This window comes from Scyliorhinus canicula, chromosome 2 (assembly GCF_902713615.1).
Source record: "Scyliorhinus canicula chromosome 2, sScyCan1.1, whole genome shotgun sequence".
In the NCBI taxonomy this organism is placed as follows: domain Eukaryota; kingdom Metazoa; phylum Chordata; class Chondrichthyes; order Carcharhiniformes; family Scyliorhinidae; genus Scyliorhinus; species Scyliorhinus canicula.
In genome coordinates this window covers 221,237,288-221,264,157 of record NC_052147.1, presented here as the reverse complement: position 1 = coordinate 221,264,157, position 26,870 = coordinate 221,237,288, and the positions used below count along the sequence as shown (strand labels likewise).

General features: G+C 42.8%; 1 protein-coding gene across 16 annotated transcripts in view; it reads left to right on the top strand.

Moving 5' to 3' along the window:
- Nucleotides 1–26,870, top strand: part of baz2ba (bromodomain adjacent to zinc finger domain, 2Ba) — a 563,986-nt gene that overhangs the window by 235,762 nt on the left and 301,354 nt on the right. For 15 of the 16 annotated variants that reach the window (XM_038789612.1, XM_038789617.1, XM_038789613.1 and 12 more), the window contains one exon: nucleotides 25,019–25,159. In XM_038789612.1, coding sequence (XP_038645540.1) covers nucleotides 25,021–25,159 — 139 coding nt within the window. In that variant the 5' untranslated portion in view covers nucleotides 25,019–25,020. Of the gene's footprint in view, nucleotides 1–11,767; nucleotides 11,783–16,927; nucleotides 16,934–18,753; nucleotides 18,756–25,018; nucleotides 25,160–26,870 lie in introns of those variants that run through there. The other variant, XM_038789618.1, reaches the window with a different exon arrangement.

Sequence of the window (26,870 nt, the reverse complement as noted above, 5' to 3'; positions counted from 1 at the left end):
TTTTTCCCAATGAAGGGGCAATTTAACGTGGCCAATCCACCCATCCTGCATATCTTTGGATTGTGGGGGTGAGACCCATTCAGACACTGCAGGAATATGCAAACTCCACACAGACAGTGACCCAGGGCTGGGATCGAACCAAGGAGCTCAACGCCGTGAGGCAGCAATGCTAACCACTGCGCCACCATGCTGCCTTGTTTTGAGATTTTCAGCATTTTCTGTTTTTGTGAGAAATATTGGTGTTGCACTTTCCTAATTTGGTACCCCCTATCAGTGCTCTTCATGCACCAGCAGGTATTGCATGGGCCAGCAAGAGAGTTAAAGTGTTTCATCAGCTAACCTAAAAATATCCCTTAGTCTCAATCTCAAGAGAATCAAGCACTTGATAGAACTTTTCAATTCCCAAGCCAGCTATGTTACTCGTCTACTTTCTTCATTCAATCCACGTTCATCGGACATTGGGTTTGCACTTCACAACTCTTATTGTGCTCTTGTAATTAATAGTCAAGCTATTTCATCCTGGAATTGGACCATTTTATTAAAAAAAAGAAACTTGTATGTAATAATTAACAAGTAATGTTGTAGTTGTTTTTTTAACAATGATCAATAATCCTGTGTAGTCCTGTATTCTAAGATATATATTGTGTGCTTAAATTTCAATCTAATTAATTTTGCTGGTTATCTCGTTTTATTGTAGAAATCCAATTAGAGTGCCCTCAATTCCTAACGGGTTAAGTTATCATGTGTCTCAACTATATGCATACTGTCGTTGGTTAGGTTTCAAATTAATAGACAGTGAAACAAGCTTACTGCAAAATGATGTGTTTAATTCTCCTTGTTGCTTTCTGCCTCTGCTGTTTGTGTTCGTGATGTTTATTTGTCATAATTTTAATATTTAAGAAACCAATCCCATTTCATCTTGCACAGTAATTACATGTTAGTTTGTTTTGAAAGCTCGTTCACTCCAATCTTAGGCTAAGGCTCTTCATATGTCCTCTGCAATAAAATATGCCGAATCACGCGCTCACACTATTAGCTATTTTGGTAAACTATTGAATCCTATGCTGAACTTATGATCCTATATCCCAGCTTCCTTAGAAGGGCCACATGCAAGGGCAGCACGGTGGCACAGAGGTTAGCACTGCTGCCTCACGGCACTGAGGTCCCAGGTTCGATCCCGGCCTTGGGTCACTGTCTGTGTGGAGTTTGTAGATTCTCCCCGTGTTTGCGTGAGTTTCACCCCCACAACCCAAAGATGTGCAGGGGAGCTAAATTGGCCACGCTAAATTGTTCCATAATTGGAAAAAAATAATTGGTACACTAAACTTTTTAAAAATGAAAAAAGAAGAAGGGCCACATGCTTCCACCTCTACAATATCATCTTTGCGTTTGCCTCATACTGTTTGTTGTTGAAACCCTCATTCATGCCTTTGTCACCTCCAGACTTGATGACATCAATGCCTGTCTCCCATCCTGCACTCTTCATGAAGTTTTGGTAATCCAAAACTCTACCGGCTATATCCTTCTCAACACCAATTCTACTGACCCATTACCCTTTGCTGACCTACATGGTTAACTATAAGGATGAGAATTTTAAATTTTAAAAGGCTTCAATTTTTAAATCCTTACCCCCTTGTGTTTCAGTCTTCAGGAGGTTTATTCTTCCACAGTCTTTACTTTTCTAATTCCTATAATCCTCAGGCCCTGACCTCTGTTCTTTTGACTCTGGCTTCTTGTGCATCGTTCCTTTTTGTCTCTCATTGACGGCTGTGCCTGCAACCAATTAGCTTGACAGAATTCCCTCTCCAAACCCTCCTAGGTTGAAAGCCTATCTTGGTCACCCAGGCTAATCGCTTCTTCCTCGATTTAGCCTCCATTTTCGTTGTGACTCCGCTCAATATCTTAGGACATTAAAGGCATAAAATTATCGCCTTTTCAAGTGATTTACAAATTTAGTGCGTGATTTTCATCATTAGTCCCAGTGTTTCCTTTACGAATGGTCATTTCCTCGAGGCTTAATTTTAACAGATTACATGTACAAATTATGCATAACACAATGAAAATCATGAATTTTATCTTTTTAATTAACTGAAAATATGAAAAATTCCTTTTTGTGTTTACATTAATAATTGGACAGTTGGGACCTAATGGGGTTTGAACTTTCAGTTTTTCTGTGTAATAGCTATTCTTTTGAATTAGTAAGTAGTCAGTTTTGTGCTGATTTGAATATTTTCCAGAAGGAAACACATATTGAACTATGAGATTTTGAATGTTCAGTTTCCACTAAAAGCAAACAGAATCCTATATTCGGTTGCTGATAAATGTTTTTTATATTCTAGTGTATTTCTTTTAGCAGATACCACCAAGAAAGCACAACAGTGCCTATACTTCCTCAGGAAACTAAGGAAATTCGGCATGTTCACATGAACTCTTGCCAACCTACTGTTGGGGGATCATCCCCCCCCCCCCCCAAACTCACATGGGCAGGACAGCCCCGGGCCTGATCCCCGGCCGGAGCAAAATAGCACCCTGACCGGGGCAAAATTGCACCCTGGCAGTGCCACCTGGGCAGTGCCAGGCTAGCACTGGGGTGACAGTGCCAGGGTGCCACCGAGCCCAGATACCATCCACCCGGGGCCGCCCTCGGCGAGACCGGTAGATCCTGGGTGCCAGTTCAATCTGGCGAAGGCAAAGTTAAGTGAGTTTTTGAACTCGCTTAACTCTGCAAATCTGGGTCCCACCATTGTGGGTAGGATCTAGATAGCAACGTTCGCTAGATGTAACGGCCATCGGGAATCCCAGAAGAGGCCTTTCCCAGGATCTACTTGCCATGTCATGTTTGATTCTGGCGGGACACGGGCGGTAAATCACTCTCTATGTTCTTCCTGATATCTGATTTTCTAAACAATATGAAAACAAAATTGGTGTGAGTGGTGTCTTAAGAAAACACCAAAATTAGCATAACAAATATCTTTCATTGAAAACAAGTAATTGTTTTTTCTTTGCCTTTTGTGTATCATTATGCTTCTTTTTGGTGATTATAAAATAGTGATGGTGAAAATGAAAGTCTACCTTAGTTCCTCTCTGCTGGCTGAAATGGGTGTTGTGTTGTTCAGCTGCACAGCATTAATTCTAAATTGAGAGAGAGGGCTGATGGGTTTAAATAAGAAACACTCAAAACTGAAATCCTTCAATTGTGGGTGCTAATTTTGAAAAATTTACAACTAATTTTACATTTCTGTTCAAATGTTCATTAAGACAGTCTAAAATACTTTGCACTTGTACAGTTTAAGTTTATCATATGTGCATATCAGAATGTTTTTCCAACTTTAAGGTGAACAGCATAGAGTTCTGGCATGGTTGAAGAGCCCTTCATGACTGTATCAGCATAATATGTCTCTGGGATTTGTTGCTTATAATTTGGTCCCATAGGTACCCAGAGGACTGATTTTGCTGGTAGAATGATTGCCTGCTCTGATTTATAATTGAACATCCTGTGCAGATTTGAAGAAATTATATCTCATTGGAACAAAATGATGCAGAATTTTTACAGCAACATTTTTTTCAAACCTGTACAGATGCAGAAATCAGTAGATAGATCAGAATTATATGCCTGAATTTTAAAGAGTGAATAATTTGTCATGCCTAAATCTGATAATTTGCTTTTATTCTAAAAGCCGTTTATAATAGAGTAAACATTTTACATTTTGTATCGCAGAAAATATAACATTTGTATGAGACTTTATGTAACAGTTTAACTTAAAACTGAGTGTTGCTATTGTTTCTGTATTCACTATGGCAGGATGTAGGTTACCATCATGGTTGATCAAATTAATTCTGGGGAGCGGTGTGGCAAAGAGAGTAAAGGATTGTGACTACGTGATTAATAAATACTGCAAGAAAATTAAAATTGACCAACCCCTTATATATTTACATAAAGTAATTCATACGCAGTATAAAGATAGCAATTTCATTTTATGAAGAATTTTTGTCCAAAGTATCTGGATTTTCTTTCATTTAAAAAAAAAGTTTATTAAGCGTGTTGTAAGGTGCTTGCATTTTTAAAAAAATGTTTTTATTCTCCATTTTCACATTTTCCTTCAAAATTTACACCCCACCAAACAGCAGTAAACGGTAACAGATACAAAGTCAATACCCTTAACATCAACAACGATCCCATCCTCCCACCACCCCAACCAATGGCCCACCTGTCAATATAATCATCAAATAAAACAAACCCTCACACGGTGGGGAAAAAAACGAAGGTGAAAAAGAGAAAGGAGTCCGGAATCGCCCATGGTCACCATTAACCTATAGAGTCCCTCCCCACCTCGACGACACTCAATGCCATCTAACTTCCAAAAGAGTATCATAAATGACACCTCTCTTCCCCCCCCCCCCCCCCCCCCCCCCCCAACCCCCCCGGACAACACAATGCCATCCAACCTCCGAAAGAGTACCGTAAAGGACACCCAAGAGTTGTAAACCCCCCCCCCCCCCAACTCCTCCCCTCCACTTCCTCTTGTAAAAATCCTCCCCCCCCAACCTCTGTTCCTTCCCTCCAACTTTCCACCCCGACTCGACCCCTCTGACCCTATTCAGCCAGGTTCCAATGGCCGCAGACCCTCCCCCCACCTCACCCCGTTCACTGACGGCTTAAACCGGCCAGCGTGGAGGCCCCCGTCCGGGTCTCTTTCCCCCTTGCCCAGCCCCAGGAAAAACACAGAAGTCCCCTTTAGCACACAAACCCCAAAGAACCCTCATTACGACTGAAAGTCCCATTTCCTCCCTTGTCCAAATATATACAACGTTGGCTCCTATAGCCCATACACCAGCACGTAGTGAAACAAAAAAAAAAGAAAAAATACAGTCATGAGGCTACATCGGTACAAGACCATTTCTCAATTCTGCCACAGTCCTTCTGCCTTCGCAAACTCCTCCGCTGCTTCCGCCGTCCCAAAATAAAAGTCCTTGAACTTGTCGGTCACCCTCAGCTTCGCTGGATATACAATGCTGCACTGCACCTTGCTAATGAACAGTGCGCTCTTCACCTGGTTGAAGGCAGCCCACCTCCTCGCCAGCTCCACCGTAAAGTCCTGGTATACACGTATACCAGCTCCAGCCCACTGCACCACCCGCTTCTGCTTAGCCCAGCACAGGACCTTCTCCTTTACACTGTACCTACGGAAGCTTAGAGTCACTACTCTTGGCGGCTCCCTCGCCTTTGGTACAGGCCTCCACGACCGATGAGCCCGATCCAGCTCATATCGAGAGGGATCCTCCCCCAATAGTTTCGCCAACATCATGGCAAAATACTCAGTCGGCCTGGGTTCTTCCACTCCTTCGGGCAGCCCCACAATCCTCAAATTCTGTCATCTGGATCTGTTTTCCAGGTCTTTCATTTTGCCTCGCAGATCCTTGATCACTGTGCTGTAGTAATGATCACAACTCGGTTATGTTTACTTTAGCAATGGGCAGGGATAGGTATATACCGCAAGGCAAGAATTATAGCTGGGGGAAAGGCAATTATGATGCTATTCGGCAAGATTTAGGATGTATAGGATGGGGAAGGAAACTGCAGGGGATGGGTACAATCGAAATGTGGAGCTTTTTCAAGGAACAGCTACTGCGTGTCCTTGATAAGTATGTACTTGTCAGGCAGGGAGGAAGTTGGCGAGCAAGGGAACCGTGGTTTACTAAGGAAGTTGAAGCACTTGTCAAGAGGAAGAAGAAGGCTTATGTTAGGATGAGACATGAAGGCTCAGTTAGGGCACTTGAGAGTTACAAGTTAGCCAGGAAGGACCTAAAGGGAGAGTTAAGAAGAGCGAGGAGAGGACACGAAAAGTCGTTGGCGGATAGGATTAAGGAAAACCCTAAGGCTTTCTATAGGTATATCATGAACAAAAGAATGACTAGAGTAAGATTAGGGCCAATCAAGGATAGTAGTGGAAAGTTGTGTGTGGAATCAGAGGAGATAGGGGAAGCGTTAAATGGATATTTTTCGTCAGTGTTTACACTGGAGAAAGACAGTGTTGTCGAGGAGAACACTCAGGTTCAGTCGACCAGGCTAGATGGAATTGAGGTTCAAAAGGAGGAGGTGTTAGCAATTTTGGAAAATGTCAAAATAGGTAAGTCCCCTGGGCCAGATGGGATTTATCCTAGGATTCTCTGGGAAGCCAGGGAGGAGATTGCAGAGCCTTTGTCCTTGATCTTTATGTCGTCTTTGTCGACAGGAATAGTGCCGGAAGACTGGAGGATAGCAAATGTCCCCTTGTTCAAGAAGGGGAGTAGAGACAACCCTGGTAATTATAGACCTGTGAGCCTTACTTCGGTTGTGGGTAAAATGTTGGAAAAGGTTATAAGAGATAGGGTTTATAATCATCTTGAAAAGAACAAGTTGATTAGCGATAGTCAACACAGTTTTGTGAAGGGTAGGTCATGCCTCACAAACCTTATTGAGTTTTTTGAGAAGGTGACCAAACAGGTGGATGAGGGTAAAGCGGTTGATGTGGTGTATATGGATTTCAGTAAGGCGTTTGATAAGGTTCCCCACGGTAGGCTATTGCAGAAAATAAGGAAGTATGGGATTGAAGGTGATTTAGCGGTTTGGATCAGTAATTGGCTAGCTGAAAGAAGACAGAGGGTGATGGTTGATGGCAAATGTTCATCCTGGAGTTCAGTTACTAGTGGTGTACCGCAAGGATCTGTTTTGGGGCCACTGCTGTTTGTCATTTTTATAAATGACCTGGAAGAGGGTGTAGAAGGATGGGTTAGTAAATTTGCAGATGACACGAAGGTCGGTGGAGTTGTGGATAGTGCTGAAGGATGTTATAGGATACAGAGGGACATAGATAAGCTGCAGAGCTGGGCTGAGAGGTGGCAGATGGAGTTTAATGCGGAAAAGTGTGAGGTGGTTCACTTTGGAAGGAGTAACAGGAATGCAGAGTACTGGGCTAATGGCAAGATTCTTGGTAGTGTAGATGAACAGAGAGATCTCGGCATCCAGGTACATAAATCCCTGAAAGTTGCCACCCAGGTTAATAGGGCTGTTAAGAAGGCATATGGTGTGCTAGCCTTTATCAGCAGGGGGATTGAGTTTTGGAGCCACAAGGTCATGCTGCAGCTGTACATAACTCTGGTGCGGCCGCACCTGGAGTACTGCGTGCAGTTCTGGTCACCACATTATCGGAAGGATGTGGAAGCTTTGGAAAGGGTTCAGAGGAGATTTACTAGGATGTTGCCTGGTATGGAGGGAAGGTCTTACGAGGAAAGGCTCAGGGACTTGAGGTTGTTTTCGTTAGAGAGGAGAAGGCTGAGAGGTGACTTAATAGAGACATATAAGATAGTCAGAGGGTTAGATAGGGTGGACAGTGAGAGTCTTTTTCCTCGGATGGTGATGACCAACACGAGGGGACATAGCTTTAAATTGAGGGGCGATAGATATAGGACAGATGTCAGAGGCAGTTTCTTTACTCAGAGTAGTAGGGGTGTGGAACGCCCTGCCTGCAACAGTAGTAGACTCGCCAACTTTAAGGGCATTTAAGTGGTCACTGGATAGACATATGGATGAAAATGGAATAGTGTAGGTCAGATAGGCTTCAGATGGTTTCACAGGTCGGCGCAACATCGAGGGCCGAAGGGCCTCTACTGCGCTGTAGTGTTCTATGTTCTATAATGTCTCTTCCACTTCCTTCAGCGCCTCGCCTTGCTCCCACACCTCCGCCACTCCGCTCGCCACCGCCGTCCTCACCGGGGTAATCGCCTCCTCCACCAGCGCGATCAAAACCGCCCCATCTCATTCCTCATTGCCTCCATGTGTTTTGTGAACTGCCTTTCGACTTCCACGGCCATCACCATAGTTATTTCTTCAGCCGTAAGCAATGCGGCCTCCGCTGGTGCTCTAGCCTCCATTTTCTTTACTGACCCCGCGGTGACCTTTCCACTCCCCGACGGACTTTCAGCCACTTTTTTCACGGCCGTTTTTTTGCTGATCTTCGACATTTCCTCCCCCTGTGCTGTCTCCCTACTTTTGCTGCCTCTGCTCCCCTTAGGACCGGGCGTTATCCCCCGACAATGCCGTTCCCGAGCGGGAGCCCTCCAACGCGCGGCTGCCTCCCGCCCGCCGTTACGGAAGTCTGGACTCCAAAAGCACTATGCAGGTAGCCAAAGAGATTGACATTATGGCACAGAAGTACTTCCGAGGTTTTGTGGCAGAAATCACTAAGGTTCCATAGGAGGGCAATTGAGAAATAAATACGTTGTCGGTTTAATTTGGCTAGTTACTGTAATGTTTACAGTATCGGGCTAATATTGGCCTTGTTTTGACAGACAGACGTTTCGCTTTAACAGTTGTATGGTGATAAATAAGTAAATAAACAGCAGCAAGAGAATAGAAAATGCACTGGAAGCAACCACCCCTGACTTTGAAAATGGGTCGATGCCTTTTTAAAAAAAAATCTCTCCCAGCTTGCACCTTTCAGTTGCGGAAAGACATTGCATCCAGCAGCATGATTATTGCTGATCCATGCTGATGACTCTGTTGCAGGGATTATCTCTTGTAGCATCAGCCATCTGTTATGGCACTGTCTAAAAAGGAATTGGACAGAAATGCTCAATGATGTCTTAGTGTTTTTTTTTGTTTACAGCTTTAAAATTGTCCTGGAAATTGTGCGAATATTACAGCAAGTGGTTTTGTAATTTAACTATTTTGGAATTATGGAAGAAAATTTAATTGTGCTTTTAAAAAATCTAATATTAGTTGCTTTATGAATAATTGAGATCAGTTCTTAATAGCAGCAGGAAAGCATCTTGGATTAGCCAGCGTTCAGATTACAATGTGCCTGGTATATTAGGTTTCAAGTGACAGCTGTGGGCTTGATTTTATAATTGTTTATAGGAGAGGTCACATTGAAACAATTAACATTGAAGTTCTCCAAAATGTTAAAAATATTTTTTAGTTATAAATGTACAGTGGATTACAAAACTTGCCAGAGGTATGAAGTCAGTTACATCAAAATGATGACAACTGTTAAAATAATAAGAAATAAAATTTTGCGCAGTATTGGTCATAAGAATGAGCGAGTAAGATGAATGGAAACTAATATGCAAAACATAGTCACATTGGACTATATAGAGTTTTCTATATTATAAACATGTGATCTTGTAAAACTATAAAATTAGATTATATTTTGAATGCACAAAACATATATTTCTATCATTTCTGTAAACACGATGGCAATCTACATCTGTGTAGCGACCTAGTGACATAACTAGGGCAGCACGGTAGCATTGTGGACAGCGCAATTGCTTCACAGCTCCAGGGTCCCAGGTTCGATTCCGGCTTGGGTCACTGTCTGTGTGGAGTCTGCACATCCTCCCCGTGTGTGCGTGGGTTTCCTCCGGGTGCTCCGGTTTCCTCCCACAGTCCAAAGATGTGCAGGTTAGGTGGATTGGCCATGATAAATTGCCCTTAGTGTTCAAAATTGCCCTTAGTGTTGGTTGGGGTTACTGGGTTATGGGGACAGGGTGGAGGTGTTGACCTTGGGTGTAGGGTGCTCTTTCCAAGAGTCGGTGCAGACTCGATCGGCCGAATGTCTTCCTTCTGCATTGTAAATTCTATGATAACAATTTCAACCCATGTCTGCCGTTATTCATTGTTTAAGTGAACGTGAAATAATTAAAATAAATGACTAGGGTGGAAGATAAAATCTGTTCCCTCTTTTTCCCCTCAAAGATCTTCCCAACAAGCTTAATTTAGTGCAACGAAGTGGCTCATTTACTCCATAAGCTTGAGGCCATTCAAAACTCTGTTGCCCATGTCTTAGTTTGCAGCAAAGCTATGCTTGCTGACCCACATTGACTCCCAGTCTTAATTTTAAAATTCTTACTCTTGCCCCTCTCTGTAATCTCCTCCAGCCCCTCCAGTTCTTTGAGAAGTTTGCACTCTTATGTATCCCCAATTTTAACTGTTCCTCTATGGGTGCCTATGCCTCCACATCTGAAATACCCGTACTACATCTTTCCTCTTCTTTGTTTTCTTCCTTTGAGACGCTACTGAAAACCTATTTCTTTGCCCAAGTATTTGGTCACCTGACTTACTATTTCCTTAAGTGGCGCAGCATTATACCTCATTTTATAATGCTCCTATGAAGCACCTTAGGATGTTTCATTATGTTAAATGTGCTATATAAATAAAAACTGGCGTTGCAAACTTTAATATAGATGTATCCTTGCACACAGCTTGTTAACTTGAGGGACGCGAGCATTCCCTTCCCATGTGCACTAGAACTTGATTTCTCTACAGTAACTTAACTAAACAATTTTTGAGAAAGTAATATGTTCAAGTACAAGGAAAACAACCACATTGTAGGATGTGTTGGATTGTGGAATGCTGTGACCGGCTTTCCGATCTTATTTAGTATCCTGATTATGATAGTGGTGGAAGCTTGCTTTCAACTTGCATGCTTTCAACTCTCAACATTGCAAATGAAGTCCACTGGAAAAAGTAGAGGTTGGAATATACAGACACATGAATGCTTATTTTCACTTTTGTACTGGGCTTCTATTTTATTCTGATTTCAATTGCATACAATGCTCTGCAGTTATAATTGTTAAAAGGTCTTTTTACCAAATATGGAACTGAGAAAACATGGCTATTGGGTATATGCAGCCAGTATGATCTGACTTCTGCTATATTTGTCTTGATTATCTTCAATAGCAATCCTTTTAACATACTAAAAAACATATGAAAAAGTTAGTATATGCCCCTAAATCTTTTAAGCCACATGCAACAGTTAGTTCAATAGAAAGTACCAAATACAAAATTTAATTTATTTTTCGCAATCCACTTTATGATTTCCTTGTGTCACTCCATTCTTTCTTGTATTTATTAAATTGTAAGTAGCATAAAAGAGGTATTTCAATAATGAACTGAGGTCTAGATTTGATCTTGGTTCCCAACATGAATGTCATAAAACATTTCTGGCTCATTCATCTGCAGTCATGTTCATTTATTCCATGAATATATTTCCACGAGAAGAACATGTAAAATTTTCTTCATTATTTCTATTTGTTGTCCGTAAAATATATTTTAAAGAATAATTCAAATTAATGGGCATCTTAGCCTGGCCAATCCACCTACCCTGCACATCTTTGGATTGTGGGGATAAGACCCACGCAGACACAGGGAGAATGTGCAAACTCCACACGGACAGTCAGTAAACCATGTTACGTTAGATTGTTTGGAGAATGCCCCTCCCCCACCCCATCTCTGCACAATCCCTTCATCCCATTTCAGCCATTGAGTGTTGCAGCTAAGTAATCCAGTGTCGAGTATGATGCGACCAGCTGGAGACCTCAAACTCCTCCCACTCTTAACAATATGTCTTGCCCTATCTCCTGAGCACCCTCTGCTGCACATTTTTTCATTTTCAACACCAGTCAGTCTTCGGTCTCTTCTGAGTGACTTTAGTAGTGATTATTGAGTTAAGGATGCCCAAGTTTATTTAACTTTGTACCAGCATAGATGCAAAACTTATTTCAGAAATACAATGTTTGAATGCTAACCCATTAAATCCTTTCAAAAGGAAAAAAATAACTAATAGAGGGCTCCTAAGTACCTCAGTTTAAATATTCATGCTTAAAGTTCTATATAGATCTGCAATAGAGATTTAGCACGGTGAATATAGGGGCAACAAATGTTATTTTAAGTTTGTAATTTTGGTGTACTAAATTTTATGTAATTTATACACAGTATTCTACTTTTGAGTTTTTTTTAAAAAAGGTGCGATGATTTTAAATAATTACTGTTAACCTATCATCGGTAGTACCTCGTCTGCTTTCCTGTATGGGAAATTCCATTTAATTATTAAATCATGTGAGGGAAAGACAAATTCACCCAGAGTATGGTTGGAGTCTGGAACAAACCTCCTGAGAGGGTGGTAGAGGCAGGTTCGATTGAGGTGTTTAAGAGGGATGTCCAAGATTATTTATCCTATTGTATTTAAGAGACAGCATTTCCAATCTGGATCCCTAAGGGGTTCACAAATGTATAAAATTTTGTTGACCGTCTATTTTTACCTATATATTAAGTTTTACATTTTTGTATCACTGTTATGGGCCAGGGTTTAGAGAATCCCAAAGTGTATCATGGAGTTCACCTGACCCACAACTTTTAATAGATTGTGGTATGGGGAGCACACGGCTCACTCTGCAGGTATAGTATAGCAGAAAATGGATCAGTGTTTTTTAAAAAAAAACAATGTTTATTCTGTGAACTCATAGAACGACAACAATCATTCTAACGATCGTTGTAATGACAACAATCTCTCCCTCAATGCCAGCAAAACTAAAGAGCTGATCATCGACTTCAGGAAGCAAAGTACTGTACACACCCCCGTCAGCATCAACGGGGCCGAGGTGGAGATGGTTAGCAGTTTCAAATTCCATGGGGTGCACATCACCAAAAATCTGTCCTGGTCCACTCACGTCGACGCTATCACCAAGAAAGCACAACAGCGCCTATACTTCCTCAGGAAACTAAGGAAATTCGGCATGTCCACATTAAACCGTACCAACTTTTACAGATGCACTATAGAAAGCATCCTATCGGGCTGCATCACAGCCTGGTATGGCAACTGCTCGGCCCAGGACTGCAAGGAAATTCAGAGAGTCGTGAATACCGCCCAGTCCATCACATGAACCTGCCTCCCATCCATGGACTCCACCTACACCTCCCGCTGCCGGGGGAAAGCGGGCAGCATAATCAAGGATCCCTCCCACCCGGCTTACTCACTTTTCCAACTTCTTCCATCGGGCAGAAGATACAGAAGTCTGAGAACACGCATGAACAGACTCAAAAACAGCTTCTGCCCCACTGTCACCAGACTCCTAAATGACCCTCTTATTGACTGACCTCATTAACACTACACCCTGTATGCTTCATCCGATGCCAATGCTTATGTAGTTACATTGTATATCTTGTGTTGCCCTATTATGTATTCTCATGTATTTTCTTGTATTGTCTTGAATTTTGTTTAATTCCCTTTTCTTCCATGTACTGAATGATCTGTTGAGCTGCTTGCAGAAAAATACTTTTCACTACCTCGGTACACGTGACAATAAACAAATCCAATCCAATCCAAGTTAACCTTTCTAAAACAAATAGTGAACATCTTAGCAACCAGTAAATCAAATACACCCCCCAAAGAATACAACACAAAATAACCTGTATGCTGTCCTTTTAACATCCAAAAAGACTTAACAAACCTTCAAACAGGAGCATATTAGGGTTTACATTCAAGACTGAACATTTATACTTCTTCTGAATTCACCAAATGATTAAGAGATAGTCCTTCATGGCAGCGATCAAACAGCAGTGCAGCTAACGGACACACCCAAACTCTTCTCAAACTGAAACTAAAAAGACAGAAGTAGAGCTCAGCTCCACCCACACTCATTTTAAATATTTACTGTTAACCTATCATCGGTAGTACCTCGTCTGCTTTCCTGTATGGGAAATTCCATTAATTATTAAATCATGTGAGGGAAAGACAAATTCACCCAGAGTATAGTTGGAGTCTGGAACAAACATCCTGAGAAGGGTGGTGGAGGCAGGTTCGATTGAGGTGATTAAGAGGGATGTCCAAAATTATTTATCCTATTGTATTTGCGAGACAGCATTTCAAATCTGGATCCTCAAGAGGTTCACAAATGTATCAAATTTTGTTGACCGTCTGTTTTTACCTATAAAGTTTTACATTTTTGCATCACTATGTTCCAGATGATGCAGTTTGCTATGGAATCTGTTTTAAAAAAGAGAAAGAAAGGAAGTCCGTTATTCTGACTTGGAGTGTGAAATTTATCAACTATTTCTAATTGGTCAGCAGTTAACTATACCTACATTCTCATGGGGTGCAATTGAGCAGTAGCTTTCAAAATATATGAATATTCCTAACAGAACAACGCAACTGTTCATTGTATCTGAGGCTGCTCATGAGATCTACTAATACCAATCAGCAAATGCTATCTTTAGAGTCACTAGGGTGGTTCAGTGGTTAGCATTGCTGTCTCACAGCACCAGGGTTCAATTTCGGCCTTTGGTGACTGTGTGGAGTTTGCATGTTGTCCCCGTGTCTGTGTGGGTTTCCTCTAGCTGCTCTTGTTTCCTCCACAGTCCAAAGTTTTTCTTTCTCTTTAAATTTAAAGTGCCCAATTAAGGGGCGCAATTTAGTGTGGCCAATCCACCTACCCTGCACATCTTTGGGTTGTGGGGGTGAGACCCACGCAGACATGGGGAGAATGTGCAAACTCTACACGGACAGTGACCCGGGGCCGGGATCAAACCGGGTACACGGCGCCGTGAGGCAGCAGTGCTAACCACCGGGCCGCGTTCTCTTCTCTCTTCTCTCTCTCCCCCCCCCCCCCCCAGTCCAAAGATGTGCAGGCTAGGTGGATTGGCAACATTATAGTTATGTTGATTTATTTATGTTCCTAGGTGCACAGAGGTTGAAACAAAGAAAAAGTTGGTAACCTTTTGTCATTATTTCTATGATAGTTGTATATGGAGTGCAACTGAATACTGTTTGATGGTGCTTTTAGCCATGAGAACATTATTGTAGACCAGTACTTAGTGACCACAAATGAAATGCACTAGGCCATTAGGATTCAAATATTTTCTTCAGATGCAGGAACTATTACTTCTGACAGTGTTCCTCAGCTGTTCCATCAAATGTTCGTTCTGCTGAGACAGACCGTTTCTAAAGGTGATTGTTGTTTTAGGTTGGATTCTGAAAGAGAACAATGGGAAATAACTCCCCAATTTCATAAATTACTAAATCTGATTCTCATTGGTAGCATTGTGGATAGCACAAATGCTTCACAGCTCCAGGGACCAGGTTCGAATCCCGGCTTGGGTCACTGTCTGTGTGGAGTCCGCACGTTCTCCCCGTGTGTGCGTGGATTTCCTCCGGGTGCTCCGGTTTCCTCCCACAGTCCAAAGACGTGCAGGTTAGGTGGATTGGCCATGCTAAATTGCCCGTAGTGTCCTAATAAAAGTAAGGTTAAGGGGGGGGGTTGTTGGGTTACGGGTATAGGGTGGATACGTGGGTTGAGTAGGGTGATCATGGCTCGGCACAACATTGAGGGCCGAAGGGCCTGTTCTGTGCTGTACTGTTCTATGTTCTATGTTCTATGTATGGAACGATCTGCCTGGACTGCATGCAGAACAATACTTTTCACTGTGCCTCTGCACATGTTACAGTAAATCTAATTGGTGGTGCTGGAACAAAAGTGTAGAAACATCCAAGCGGCCAGTGTTCGAATCTGAAATTTGTTTTGATACCTATCAGATGAAGTGAGTCCATGCATTCCTGACACATGCCTCCAATGTTTGTATTGAGAAGGATATAGAAGGACTGTGGTGTTGCCAGAGATGTGAGAATAAAGATTACGCCATTGATGCATTTGAATTCATTGGAAAATGGTTGGGATCAATTGGGAAATCCGGTCAGTAGGTAAGCAAGTAGGTTTGGCATCCCTGAAGTAACAGCACCATTTCATTGCACAGTGCCCCAATGCCCAATCGTACTGGATTTGTCTTCTACTATATTGCATTCAGTGAAATGAATGGTGTGCTACAGGGATCAGTGCTGGGGCCTCAACCTTTTACAATTTATACTAATGACTTGAACAAAGAGATCAAATGTATGGTTGCTAAGTTTGCAGATAACACAACGATAACAGGAAAATAAATTGTAAAGAGAGCAAAAATAGGCTACAAAGGGATATAGATATGTTAAATTAGTGGGCAAAGATTCGACACATAGAGGATAACATGGGAAAATTGAATTTTCCATTTTGGCAGGAAAAATAAAAAAACATTAAATGGTGAGAGATTGAGAGGGATCTGGAAGTCCTAATGTTTGAATCACAAAAGGCTTGTATACACACATTTACAGCATGTAATTAGGAAAGCTAATAGAATGTTATCATTTATTGTGAGGGGATATTCTCTCTGTGTTTACGTGATGATACTAGATCTGCTGAACGCTTTAAGCATTTTCTATTTATTTCAATTTCCAGCTTTGGCAGTATTTTAACCTTAGACTAGCGTAAAAGTGTTTTTTCTCCCTACTTCCTACAAAACCTTTTCTTTTAAAACTCACTTTTCCACAGGTTATAAGAAACAAAAATGACACATTGTACCAGGCAAGCTTCTACAGCCAAGAAATATTTTGTAGAACCAGCAGTTTGCTAAACCTATTCATGATAAAGGCAATGTTAATGTGGCTCGTTAGTATGGTATGGTGTAAAACCGCTCGAAAACTTACTGCAAGCAACTGTCATAATAATTGATAAAAGCAAATTGCTGTAGATGGAATCTGAAACAAAAACAGAAAATACTGGATAATCTCAGTACACCTGACTGCATCTGTGAGAAAGAACGGAACTAATGTTTCGAGCCTGGATGACTCTTTGTCAAATTTATCCACCTGCTCTTCAAATCTTGCAAACCTACTCTCCACAAACATGTTCCTAAACCTCTCCAGCTCCCCCTCCCCTCAGGATGTAAATATCAAGTTCAAATCTGCTGGCGCGATGCCGGTGACTCCTACTGATAGGGGCAGACAGTGACATGGAGCGGAGCTTAAAATGTTGCCTAAACAGCCTCCAAATCCTCAGTATTGAAACCACCACTGGGCTCGAGGCACATTTCACCTGCCCCCATATGGAATTCGGATCCTTATGCAATCCAGTACCTTCTGAATATTGGCTGCCCAGTAATAGAATGACAAATTGGGTAAGTACGCTCCCTGACTGTCTCTCCCCCCCCCCCCCCCCCCCCCCTCCCCCGCCCTGCAGAGACGCCCCACGAATCCTCTGGTTCTTGCTGTTCAAATAAAACAAGTTGTCAACTTATTGACTCCAGCAAAGAGTGACTTGGGAAGAAAGAAGGGCAGGCATTGAAAAGTAAATAAAAACCTCAGAAAGTCATTCATTTTAACCATCTGAACCCTGTCCGCCAAGAACAGGGGAGGTTATCACACCTCTACAAATCAGTTCTAACCCCACTCACCAGACTAGCATAATTGAATTTATGAAGCGAGGACCAATTATGTGCTATCCCGATTCCCAGATAATAAAAGCTAGATATCTGGCAAGGCAAAAAGGCAACATTCCCAGATCAACTCCCCTCCCTGGGGGATTCACCGGAAAATATTCACTCTTTAACATACCCTGAGAAGGAGTCCAAATCCCACAGTACATAGAACATAGAACGATACAGCGCAGTACAGGCCCTTCGGCCCTCAATGTTGCACCGACATGGAAAAAAACTAAAGGCCATCTAACCTACACTATGCCCTTATCATCCATATGCTTATCCAATAAACTTTTAAATGCCCTCAATGTTGGCGAGTTCACTACTGTTGCAGGTAGGGCATTCCACGGTAGTTTCATTATCTCAACCATCGTGGAGACTGGGGCTGTGATATAATGAAGCAGATCATCTGCATACAGGGCCATCCTATTCTCTCTCCCTCCCCGCTTCTTTTTTAAATTTAGAGTACCCAATTAATTTTTTTCCAATTAAGGGGCAATTTAGCATGGCCAATTTACCTACCGTGCACATCTTTGGGTTCTGGGGGTGAAACGTGCGCAAATACGGGGAGAATGTGCAAACTCCACACGGACCCAGAGCTGGGATCGAACCTGGAACCACGGCGCCATGAGGCAGAAATACTAACTACTGCGCCACCATGCTGCCCCTGCCCTCCCCGCTTTAACCCCGTCCATTCCTTGGAAGACCTCAACGCAACAGCCAGTGGTTTGATTGCCAAGGCAAATAGAAATAGAGACGGGGGCAATCCTGCTGTGTACCCTACCTAACTGAAAGTAACCTGAGCTCATATCATTTGTACTGACACTAGCGGTGGGAGCCATGTACAACAAACTGATCCAAGATATGAGCTTTGGTCTGAATCCAAACCTCCCCAGAATCTCATGTGTTCCCACTCAACCCAAATGCTTTCTCGGTGTCTGATAAAACAATCACTGCCTGTTTCGGTGCTAAAGAAGGGGACAGGACCATATTCATCAATCAAAGTTGATTGGCCGATAGCTGCCGACCTTTAACAAAACCCATCTGGTCCTCCAAAATCACTCCCTGAAGGCAGGGCTCCAATCATATTTGCCAACAACTTAGCATCTGCATTCAGCAATGAAATCGGCCAATAATACCCACACTCTGTAGAGTCCATATCCTTCTTCAGAATCCGGAAGATGGAAGCCTGCGCCAATCTAGCCGGCAATGTGCCCGAGGCCAAGGAAGCGTTAAACATATCCAATATTAGAGGCATCAACTGTTCCCAAACTTCTTATAAAATTCAATGGGAAACCCATCCAGACCCAGAGCATTAACCGACTACATGGAACCAATACACCTTGTAGCCTCCTGAGGACACAATGGAGATTATAACTCCTAAGGGGCTGGTTTAGCTCACTCAGCTAAATCACTGGCTTTTAAAGCAGACCAAGCAGGCCAGCAGCACGGTTCGATTTCCGTACCAGCCTCCCCGGACAGGCGCCGGAATGTGGCGACTAGGGGCTTTTCACAGTAACTTCATTGAAGCCTACTCGTGACAAGCGATTTTCATTTCATTTCTTTTCTCTTCTCTACTCCTCGGGAAGGGCAACGCCTCCAAAAAGTGCCATGATGTGGAGATGCCGGTGTTGGACTGGGGTGAGCACAGTAAGAAGTCTTACAACACCAGGTTAAAGTCCAACAGGTTTGTTACAAACTGTAGCTTTCGGAGCACTGCTCCTTCCTCGGGTGACCTGGATTCAGGAGATTTGCGTATATTCCTACAACTTTAATAGTAAAAATGTTTCTGCCTTTGCACACTGAAATGGAAGACAATGGTGCCAAAATACGAATGCTGTTGGTCCCTCCTAATATTCTGGTGGCGTAACAATCTTACACTCACTTATTGAGACAAAGGTTCTGTAGTGTTAAGAACTGGGAGGTGGCAGTGAGGTGGGTAGAGTGATATATAAAAACTGCACAGCATGTATATACACCCATTTTATTGTACTGGTAAACAAAACAAAACTGCTGGAAGGATTTGAAGACAAGAATTTTAAAAATAAAATTGAGGGGAAGGATTTTTTTTTAGAACCCTTGCTATATGGTTTGAAACACAAACAGAAAATGTTGGAAAAACTCAGCAGGTCTGGCGGCATCTGTGGAGAGAGAAAATAGAGTTAACGTTGAGCCCACATGGCTCTTCAGCGCTAAAGAGAGGGAGAAATTTGTTGAATTATACCGTATAGGAGGGGTTGGAGCCGGGTAGAAGGTCAGTGATTGGTGGGAGCTAGGAGTGATTGCAACAAAGATGTGTAGGTCATGATACAGAGGAAGAGTTAATGGCAGGAGAAGGTGCGAGTAATCGTAAAACGATATCAGAATGTGTTCACGGGAGAATAAAAGTCAGTGCTCGATGAAAGCAAAGCTTAAGAACAAATGACAGGTGGCCCGATGGTGGTGGGCCAAAAAAGGTTTTGGATAAAAAAATGGTCACGATGGAGGAGAAAGATCATACAATTCAAGGTAACACAGTGGTTAGCACTGTTGTTTCACAGTGCCAGGGTCCAAGGTTCGCTTCCCGGCTTGGGTCACTGTGCAGAGTCTGCAAGTTCTCCCAGTGTCTGTGTGGGTTTCCTCCGGGTGCTCCGATTTCCTCCCACAAGTCCTGAAAGACGTGCTTATTAGGCGAATTGGACACTGAATTCTCCCTTTGTTTACCCGCAGGTGCCGGAGTGTGGCTACTAGGGGCATTTCACAGTAACTTTGTTGCAGTGTTAATGTAAGCCTACTTGCGACGATAATAAATATTATTATTATTCAACACAATACTCCCACCTTTTAACTCTGAAGAAGAGTCGTATGGACTCTAAATGTTAACTCTGTCTCTCCACAGATACTGCCAGACCTGCTGAGTTTTTCCAGCATTTTCTGTTTCACATCCAGCATCTGCAATATTTTGCTTCTATTTGGTTTGAGTATGTTTTCGATATTTCCATTTTGAGGAAGAAAATGATTACATATCATCACTGCAACTTGGTTTTGTTGGCATCAAGTGCGAGTTTCCTTTAAATTACATGATGCCGCAGTGTTTTAAGAAAATGTTACATTTGGTACAGTGATTCCAGACATCCTTTGTGTTCTTCATGCCAGACACCCATCGATAATTGCTGTAGGGGAGGGGACTGTTGAACTTATGCACGTTACTGTGTCACCAATTGGGTGAGTGAGTTATGACACCAGCCTAGCTCAGCGTATTTTACATAGTTGGATCAGAGAATAGTTGCCATTTTGCAGCTCTGGTTACAAAACTATGGAGGAAGATGAATGCAATCAGTTTCAGTAGAGAACTCTAGAAGTAGCCAGGGATTGTTACACAGTCCAATTAAAAGTTCAGTTGAAACACAGCATGTTGCTACATAATGTTGAAATAATAGTTCCGTAAAGTGATTTGAGGATTGAACTGGCCCATAACATTTCATTATTAAAAGCCATGTTTTACAGTTTCAAGATGATAGTTATTTTTTTTAAATTGTGATAACCATTTACCTGCTGTTGCTAAAATCTACAAAACGCATTTCTGCTGGGTTTTCTGCTTGCGCTTCTGCAGTTTATTCCAGCCAGGCTTGCAACAAATTTTATCCTTCAAGTCTATTTCACTACCTACGCCATCTCAATCTAAAATACCAGAGCAGTTCTTGTGTTTATTCAAATAATTTATCACAAAATTATTGGTTGAATAGCATTACATCAGCGAGTGTAAAGTGTCAATTGGACTGGTGATTCCCACAATCACGATTTGGGGTGTGTTTCAACATTCAAGCAATGTTTTCCCGATTGCTTTTTAACAATTAAGCGCTTTGTTGTTTCTAGATATCTTATTGTTACAGACAACATCTCTCATGTCAGCAACATGGCTGTCGGTAATCGAAAACTAGTTTAGACCAGTTTTGCCTTGCATGAAAATGGCCACAGGAGGGTGCTATTACACACTTTCCACCCTCAATAAAAAAGTTACAACATTACAGCAAAATCTTAATACATTTCTTATTTTTCATTTATTAAACTTAACCACTGGTTCCCTATTCCTCCTTTCTGCTCCAAACTTTCAGAACTTGGGGAAGAACTATGACCCGTTTGAGTCTGAGGAAAAGCAGATTTTGACCGTGAACTTTTAATTGACGTGTGAGAGTAATTATTGGTACCTCATAGCCAAACTATCTAATTCATCAGATTCATTTAATTCTTCTCATCTACCTTCATATATGTGAACCTCTGAAGGTAAAACCTGATTAATACATAAAAACCTAACCTTTCAACTAACAAACACCTTGACCAAATCTGTGTATGAACCACGTATTTTCACTTTTTGGTAACCACTTAGAATCATGATTCTATACCCTAAACTTCTGGTTTAACTTCAGACATTTTTTAAAATCACATTATTTCTGCCTGGATGTTTCTCTTCTACTCACTGTTCTAAATGTGGCTTTAGAAATGAAAACCTTGTTCTAGGCTGTCTTCTAAGAAACAATTCAACTGGCATCCTATCAGTAGTAGTATGAAGCAGGTTATGATAAATAAGCAGAACGCTAGTCTGTGATCCAACAAAAACTATAATTTCTTCAGATTTGTATTTAGCATTTGTTTAACAAGAGCATACGTAATAATTTGTACTAAATGCCCTCTGCTGCTCCTTTGGAAGCAGGATGATATGGTGGAACGCCGGGTGCTTTACCACATTCTTTCTCATTAATTGTGCAAAACTCTTGAACAAAACTGCGGTCTGTGGTTGAACAGTTTCCTCTTGGAATAAATAAGCAGCAAACAAACTACGCAAAATATTTAGAAGCTTGCTAGTTTTTGTTTGATTCATCGGAAACCCCATAACCCACTTTGAATTTGCAACACTTATGGCAGCTGTTTTCCCTATTATGCCCTTGACCAGACCTAACTCCCCAACAACCAGACCCAACTACCCCCTCCAGGACCATGCAACTACCCTCTCAGCCTATTCGTTCATCCCTTCACTCACTCGCTTTCTTGCACTGCAAGTGTATATATACACACATACACACACTGAAAAAGCACACGCCTACACCAGTTGCCCGACAATTCCCATAGGTGCAACCATCTTGGTCAGACCACTCGCGTGTACAATGCAATAAAAATAAATAAATAAATAAATAAATTTTCACTCAAGTTTTTAACATTTTAACATTTACAAAACATAACACAAAATAAAATGAACCCCACAACCCCATCAGTTCACGGTAACTAGCTCCCTGAAATACAAAATTCTCTTGTGGAACCCCTCATTTGCCCCTCTTCGGACAAGCTTCAACTTCTCTAAATGCAGGAACTCCATTAGATCCCCCAGCCATGCAGAGGCACAGGGTGGAGAAGCTGACCTCTACCCCAACAGAACCCGCTTACAATGAAATGAAATGAAAATTGCTTATTGTCACGAGTAGGCTTCAATGAAGTTACTGTGAAAAGCCCCTAGTCGCCACATTCCGGCGCCTGTCCGATCAGCAAGGCGATCAGCAAGGCGAAGGCTAAAACATCTGCTCCTGCACTCTGGCAGGTATGACCCCCAGGGGACCAGGCTCCAAATCTACACGCAAGACCACTGCCATGATGCTGAAGAATGACCTCCAAAATTTCTCCAACTTTGGGAAGACCAGAACATACCTACTTGATTAGCTGGGCCTCTCACAAATATCCTCTATGCCCTCAAACAGCTAGCTCATCCTCAACCTCGTCAGCTGCGCCCTGTGTGCCACCTTGAGCTGTATTGACCCCAGCCTCACACAAAGTTGACACATTCACCCTCCGTAGCACCTCGCACCACAACCCCTCCCCCAGAGCCATCTCCAACTCCACCTCTCATTTGGCCTTAACCCCTTCCAAAGACGCCGTCTCTTCTAAAATCCTCCCATAAATTGAAGAGACGATCCTATCCTCCAACCCCATTACCGACAACACCTCCAGCAATGAGGAAGAAGGTGAAACGGAAAGACCTTTTTCGCAAAATCCCACACCTGCATGTACCGGAAACCCTTCCCAAGTGGGAACTCAATCTTAGCCCCCAACTCCTCCAAACCTGCGAACCCCCCTTCCAGAAACAACTCCTTCATCTCCTTCACCCCTCTTTCCTCCCCTCTCCTTAATCTCGCATTCATCCTCCCCGGCTCAAACCTATGATTTCCTCAGATCGGCATCAACCTTGACCCTGCTCCTTGCCTCAAGTGCTGCCGAAAGTGCCTCCGTATTTTCAGCATGGCAACCACCACAGAACTCCCAAATACCTCCCTCGGGCAAACGAGAGTAGCACCATTGGAAGCGCCCGCACATCCGACCCCCAGAGGAACCTGCTTCCATCCTCCCCCACAAAGCCTTCATCTCCCTACTCCAGCCCCGCACCTTCTTCGCATTCGCCGCCCAGCAATAGTACAAGTTCGGAAGACCCGCCTTAGTAGATATGCCTTAATCCTACTTAGCAGTTCAACTTACAAAACCGTGCTCAATCCCTGCACTCCCAAATACCTGAAATGGGTTGTTGCCACCCGAAATGGCAACCCCCCCCACTCCAAACCCTGCCTTTGAGGAAGACAATAGATCCGATTTTAAGCCTGTTTCTCACAGAAAGAAAAAACCTAGTTCCTCAGTCAATTAGCTTCAACCCAAAAAATGTGATTCCATCTTCGCCTCCAAATTTGTCTTGTCTTTACAGTCAAAAGTCTCTGGAGTGGACAACGTGGAGGGGCAGCACGGTAGCATTGTGGATAGCACAATCGCTTCACAGCTCCAGGGTCCCAGGTTCGATTCCGGCTTGGGTCACTGTCTGTGCGGAGTCTGCACATCCTCCCCGTGTGTGCGTGGGTTTCCTCCGGGTGCTCCGGTTTCCTCCACAGTCCAAAGATGTGCAGGTTAGGTGGATTGGCCATGATAAATTCCCCTTAGTGTCCAAAATTGCCCTTAGTGTGGGTGGGGTTTCTGGGTTATGGGGATAGGTTGGAGGTGTTAACCTTGGGTAGGGTGCTCTTTCCGGGAGCCGGTGCAGACTCGATGGGCCGAATGACCTCCTTCTGCACTGTAAATTCTATATATGTAATTCTCTATATATATATTATATATATATATATATATATATGATGTCAGTAATGGAGCACTAGTTTAATCGCGTTTTACCTTGTACATAAATAGGTGAATGGTGACAAGAGGGTGTCATTATACTAAGGTACTGCTATCGTTTCTTATGACTTGATTCTGAAATAGCTGAAATATATATGGAAGCATTCAACTGAAATGTAAAGTGTACAGTATTTCAGCATTTGAATTCAAACATAAGTTATCCAAAGTGATTTATTGTGGATTGGTGTTCATGTATCGATTTGGTTCTGTTTAATTTCAAATGCTGTATATAAGCGAACTTTAATAATGAATCAAAATTTCTTTGGAGGGAAGGGACATGTCCCCATATCTTCCGAGAAATAAAATCTGACATTATCAGAACTTACTTGCCCCTTCTAAACCCACCTTTGGTCAACAAAAATTCCCCTTGTGTGGACTTCAGGTTTTTTCAGGGTGGGAGGGTGGTGGATATGCTGCTGAGGAACTGTACTTTTCAAGAAGCAGTTGGATATAGCACTTGGAGCGAAAGGGATCAAAGGATATGGGGGAAGGCTGGATCAGGCTATTGAGATGGATGATCAGCCATGATCATAATGAATAGCGGAGTAGGCTTGAAGGGCCGAATGACCTCCTGTTTTCTAAGTCTGTTTCTGATCCGACCATTTTCTGAGCATTTAATTAAATACACTTTTGATAGCAATATGATAGAAAACAATGTTAGAAATCAGTAGCAACTGAGGTGGAAATCTTCTGCATTCTCTAAATTTGCTTTAAATTTGGTAATGTTTGTTCCGTTTTCAGATATGGAGTCTGGGGAGTGGTTGGCATCTACTTCCTCTACCCCTTCTACATCTTCGGCATCCTGTACAGCTACAGCATCGGCTGCTTCTAAGGGCAGCCTTTCCACAGGAGCTGCAGGGTTTGCCACACTGTCGACCTGCGGTAAGGACAGTTCTTTACTTCTAGAACTCACCATCACATTAAGCTAACTGGTGAAACATTAGACTAACACTATAACCTGTAAATTATGGACACACTAGAGTCTTGCAGCAGATGTCCTTTATTTGGAGCTGTCTTTATTTCCAAAATGGTCATTGTATGTGCAGTAAATTGGATGAAATAAATAACCTGAGAGAGAGTACATTACATGAAACTTTTATTTATTTTACTGCTATCTAGAAACATGTCTACTTCCGGAGCCCTACCAGCGGGATTTTATGTTCCTTAGGTTCCCCAGTTCATTGCTGCCCTGGGACAATTTCACATTGAGGGCAGGATATCTGCTACATTGGCTGCCCCCATAGGGCAAGGCAACTGTTGTAGGTCGAGAGCCTGGGCGATTCTCGGGAGGGACAGGGAGGTATTACTGTCCTGCAGTCCCTCCCTGTGTTAAAGCTGCTGTTTGAAGTGCTATGGGGTGGGAAGGGTGTTTTAGCAGCTCATCAGTACCTGACATACTGGTTGAATGAGATGTGATTTAAAAAAAATATAAGAATACCCAATTTAATTTTTCCAATTAAGGGGCAATTTAGCGTGGCCAATTCATCTACCCTGCACATCTTTGGGTTGTGGGGGTGAGACCCACATAGACACGGGGAGAATGTGCAAACTCCACATGGATAGTGACCCAGAGCTGGGATTGAACCTGGGACCTCAGCGCTGTGAGGTAGCAGTGCTAACCACTGCGCCACCATGCTGCCCTGAATGTGATAATGGAATTGCAACTTTACTTTTCCCCCACTTTATCTTGGATTGTTTTGAGTTCAGTTTTCAGGGCTCAGCTCGCCTCCATTGAAGCCTGACCTGGGCTTTCCTCTGTGTGTCCCCTGCTTTGCACAATTTTATGTTCGAAATACCTGATAATTTTTGACAGGAATGGAAACAATCTATTTCCCTGTTTGAAGTTAAAATCCTGTACAGGTTAATAGTTTGAACGGCTGCTGATTAGAGCTGTCGGCTCCTACTGCATTTACCTTTATAAAGTTGAGTTCCCCTGCAGTTGTTTATCTGACTATTCATGGTTCCTTACACGCCAGTAACTTTAGTGTGAATGGTTTAAAGAACCAGGAGGTCATCTGTAAGCAGAAAAGGGGGAAACCAAGTAATTGCAGCACAGGAGGAGGCCTTCAGTCCATCTTCCGGCCAGTCTCCCCTGTAATCACCAGCTCCATATTTCTGGTTCTCCTGTTTTGGATATTTATCCCCTTCTTTCATATATGATATTTGTCTCTACCTCAGTAGCCACTTGTGAAGGATCCCATGGTCTCAGTTTAACAACTGTCCTCCACCTTCACTTTTTGGTTCTTCCACTCTACTGGCTACTCCTCAAAACTGTTGCCACTGTATGTTGCTGCTGCTCCACCCCTTCCTTTAAACCTTGATGTTCGCCACCCCACCCCAACCAGCCACCACCATCACATACATGATTGGCTGGACCCCAACCACACAGCTCACAACTGTCCTCCACCCCCTCAAACATCCAGCTCATCCTCAACTTCGTCAGGTGTGCTCTATGTACTACCTTTAGCTGTATCAGCCCCAGAGGCACTCGCCCTCTGCAGCACCGCGCATCACAATCCCTCCTCCAGCACCGTCCCCAACTCCTCATCCCACATGGCCTTAACCCCCGCAGAGATGCCCTATCATTCTCCAA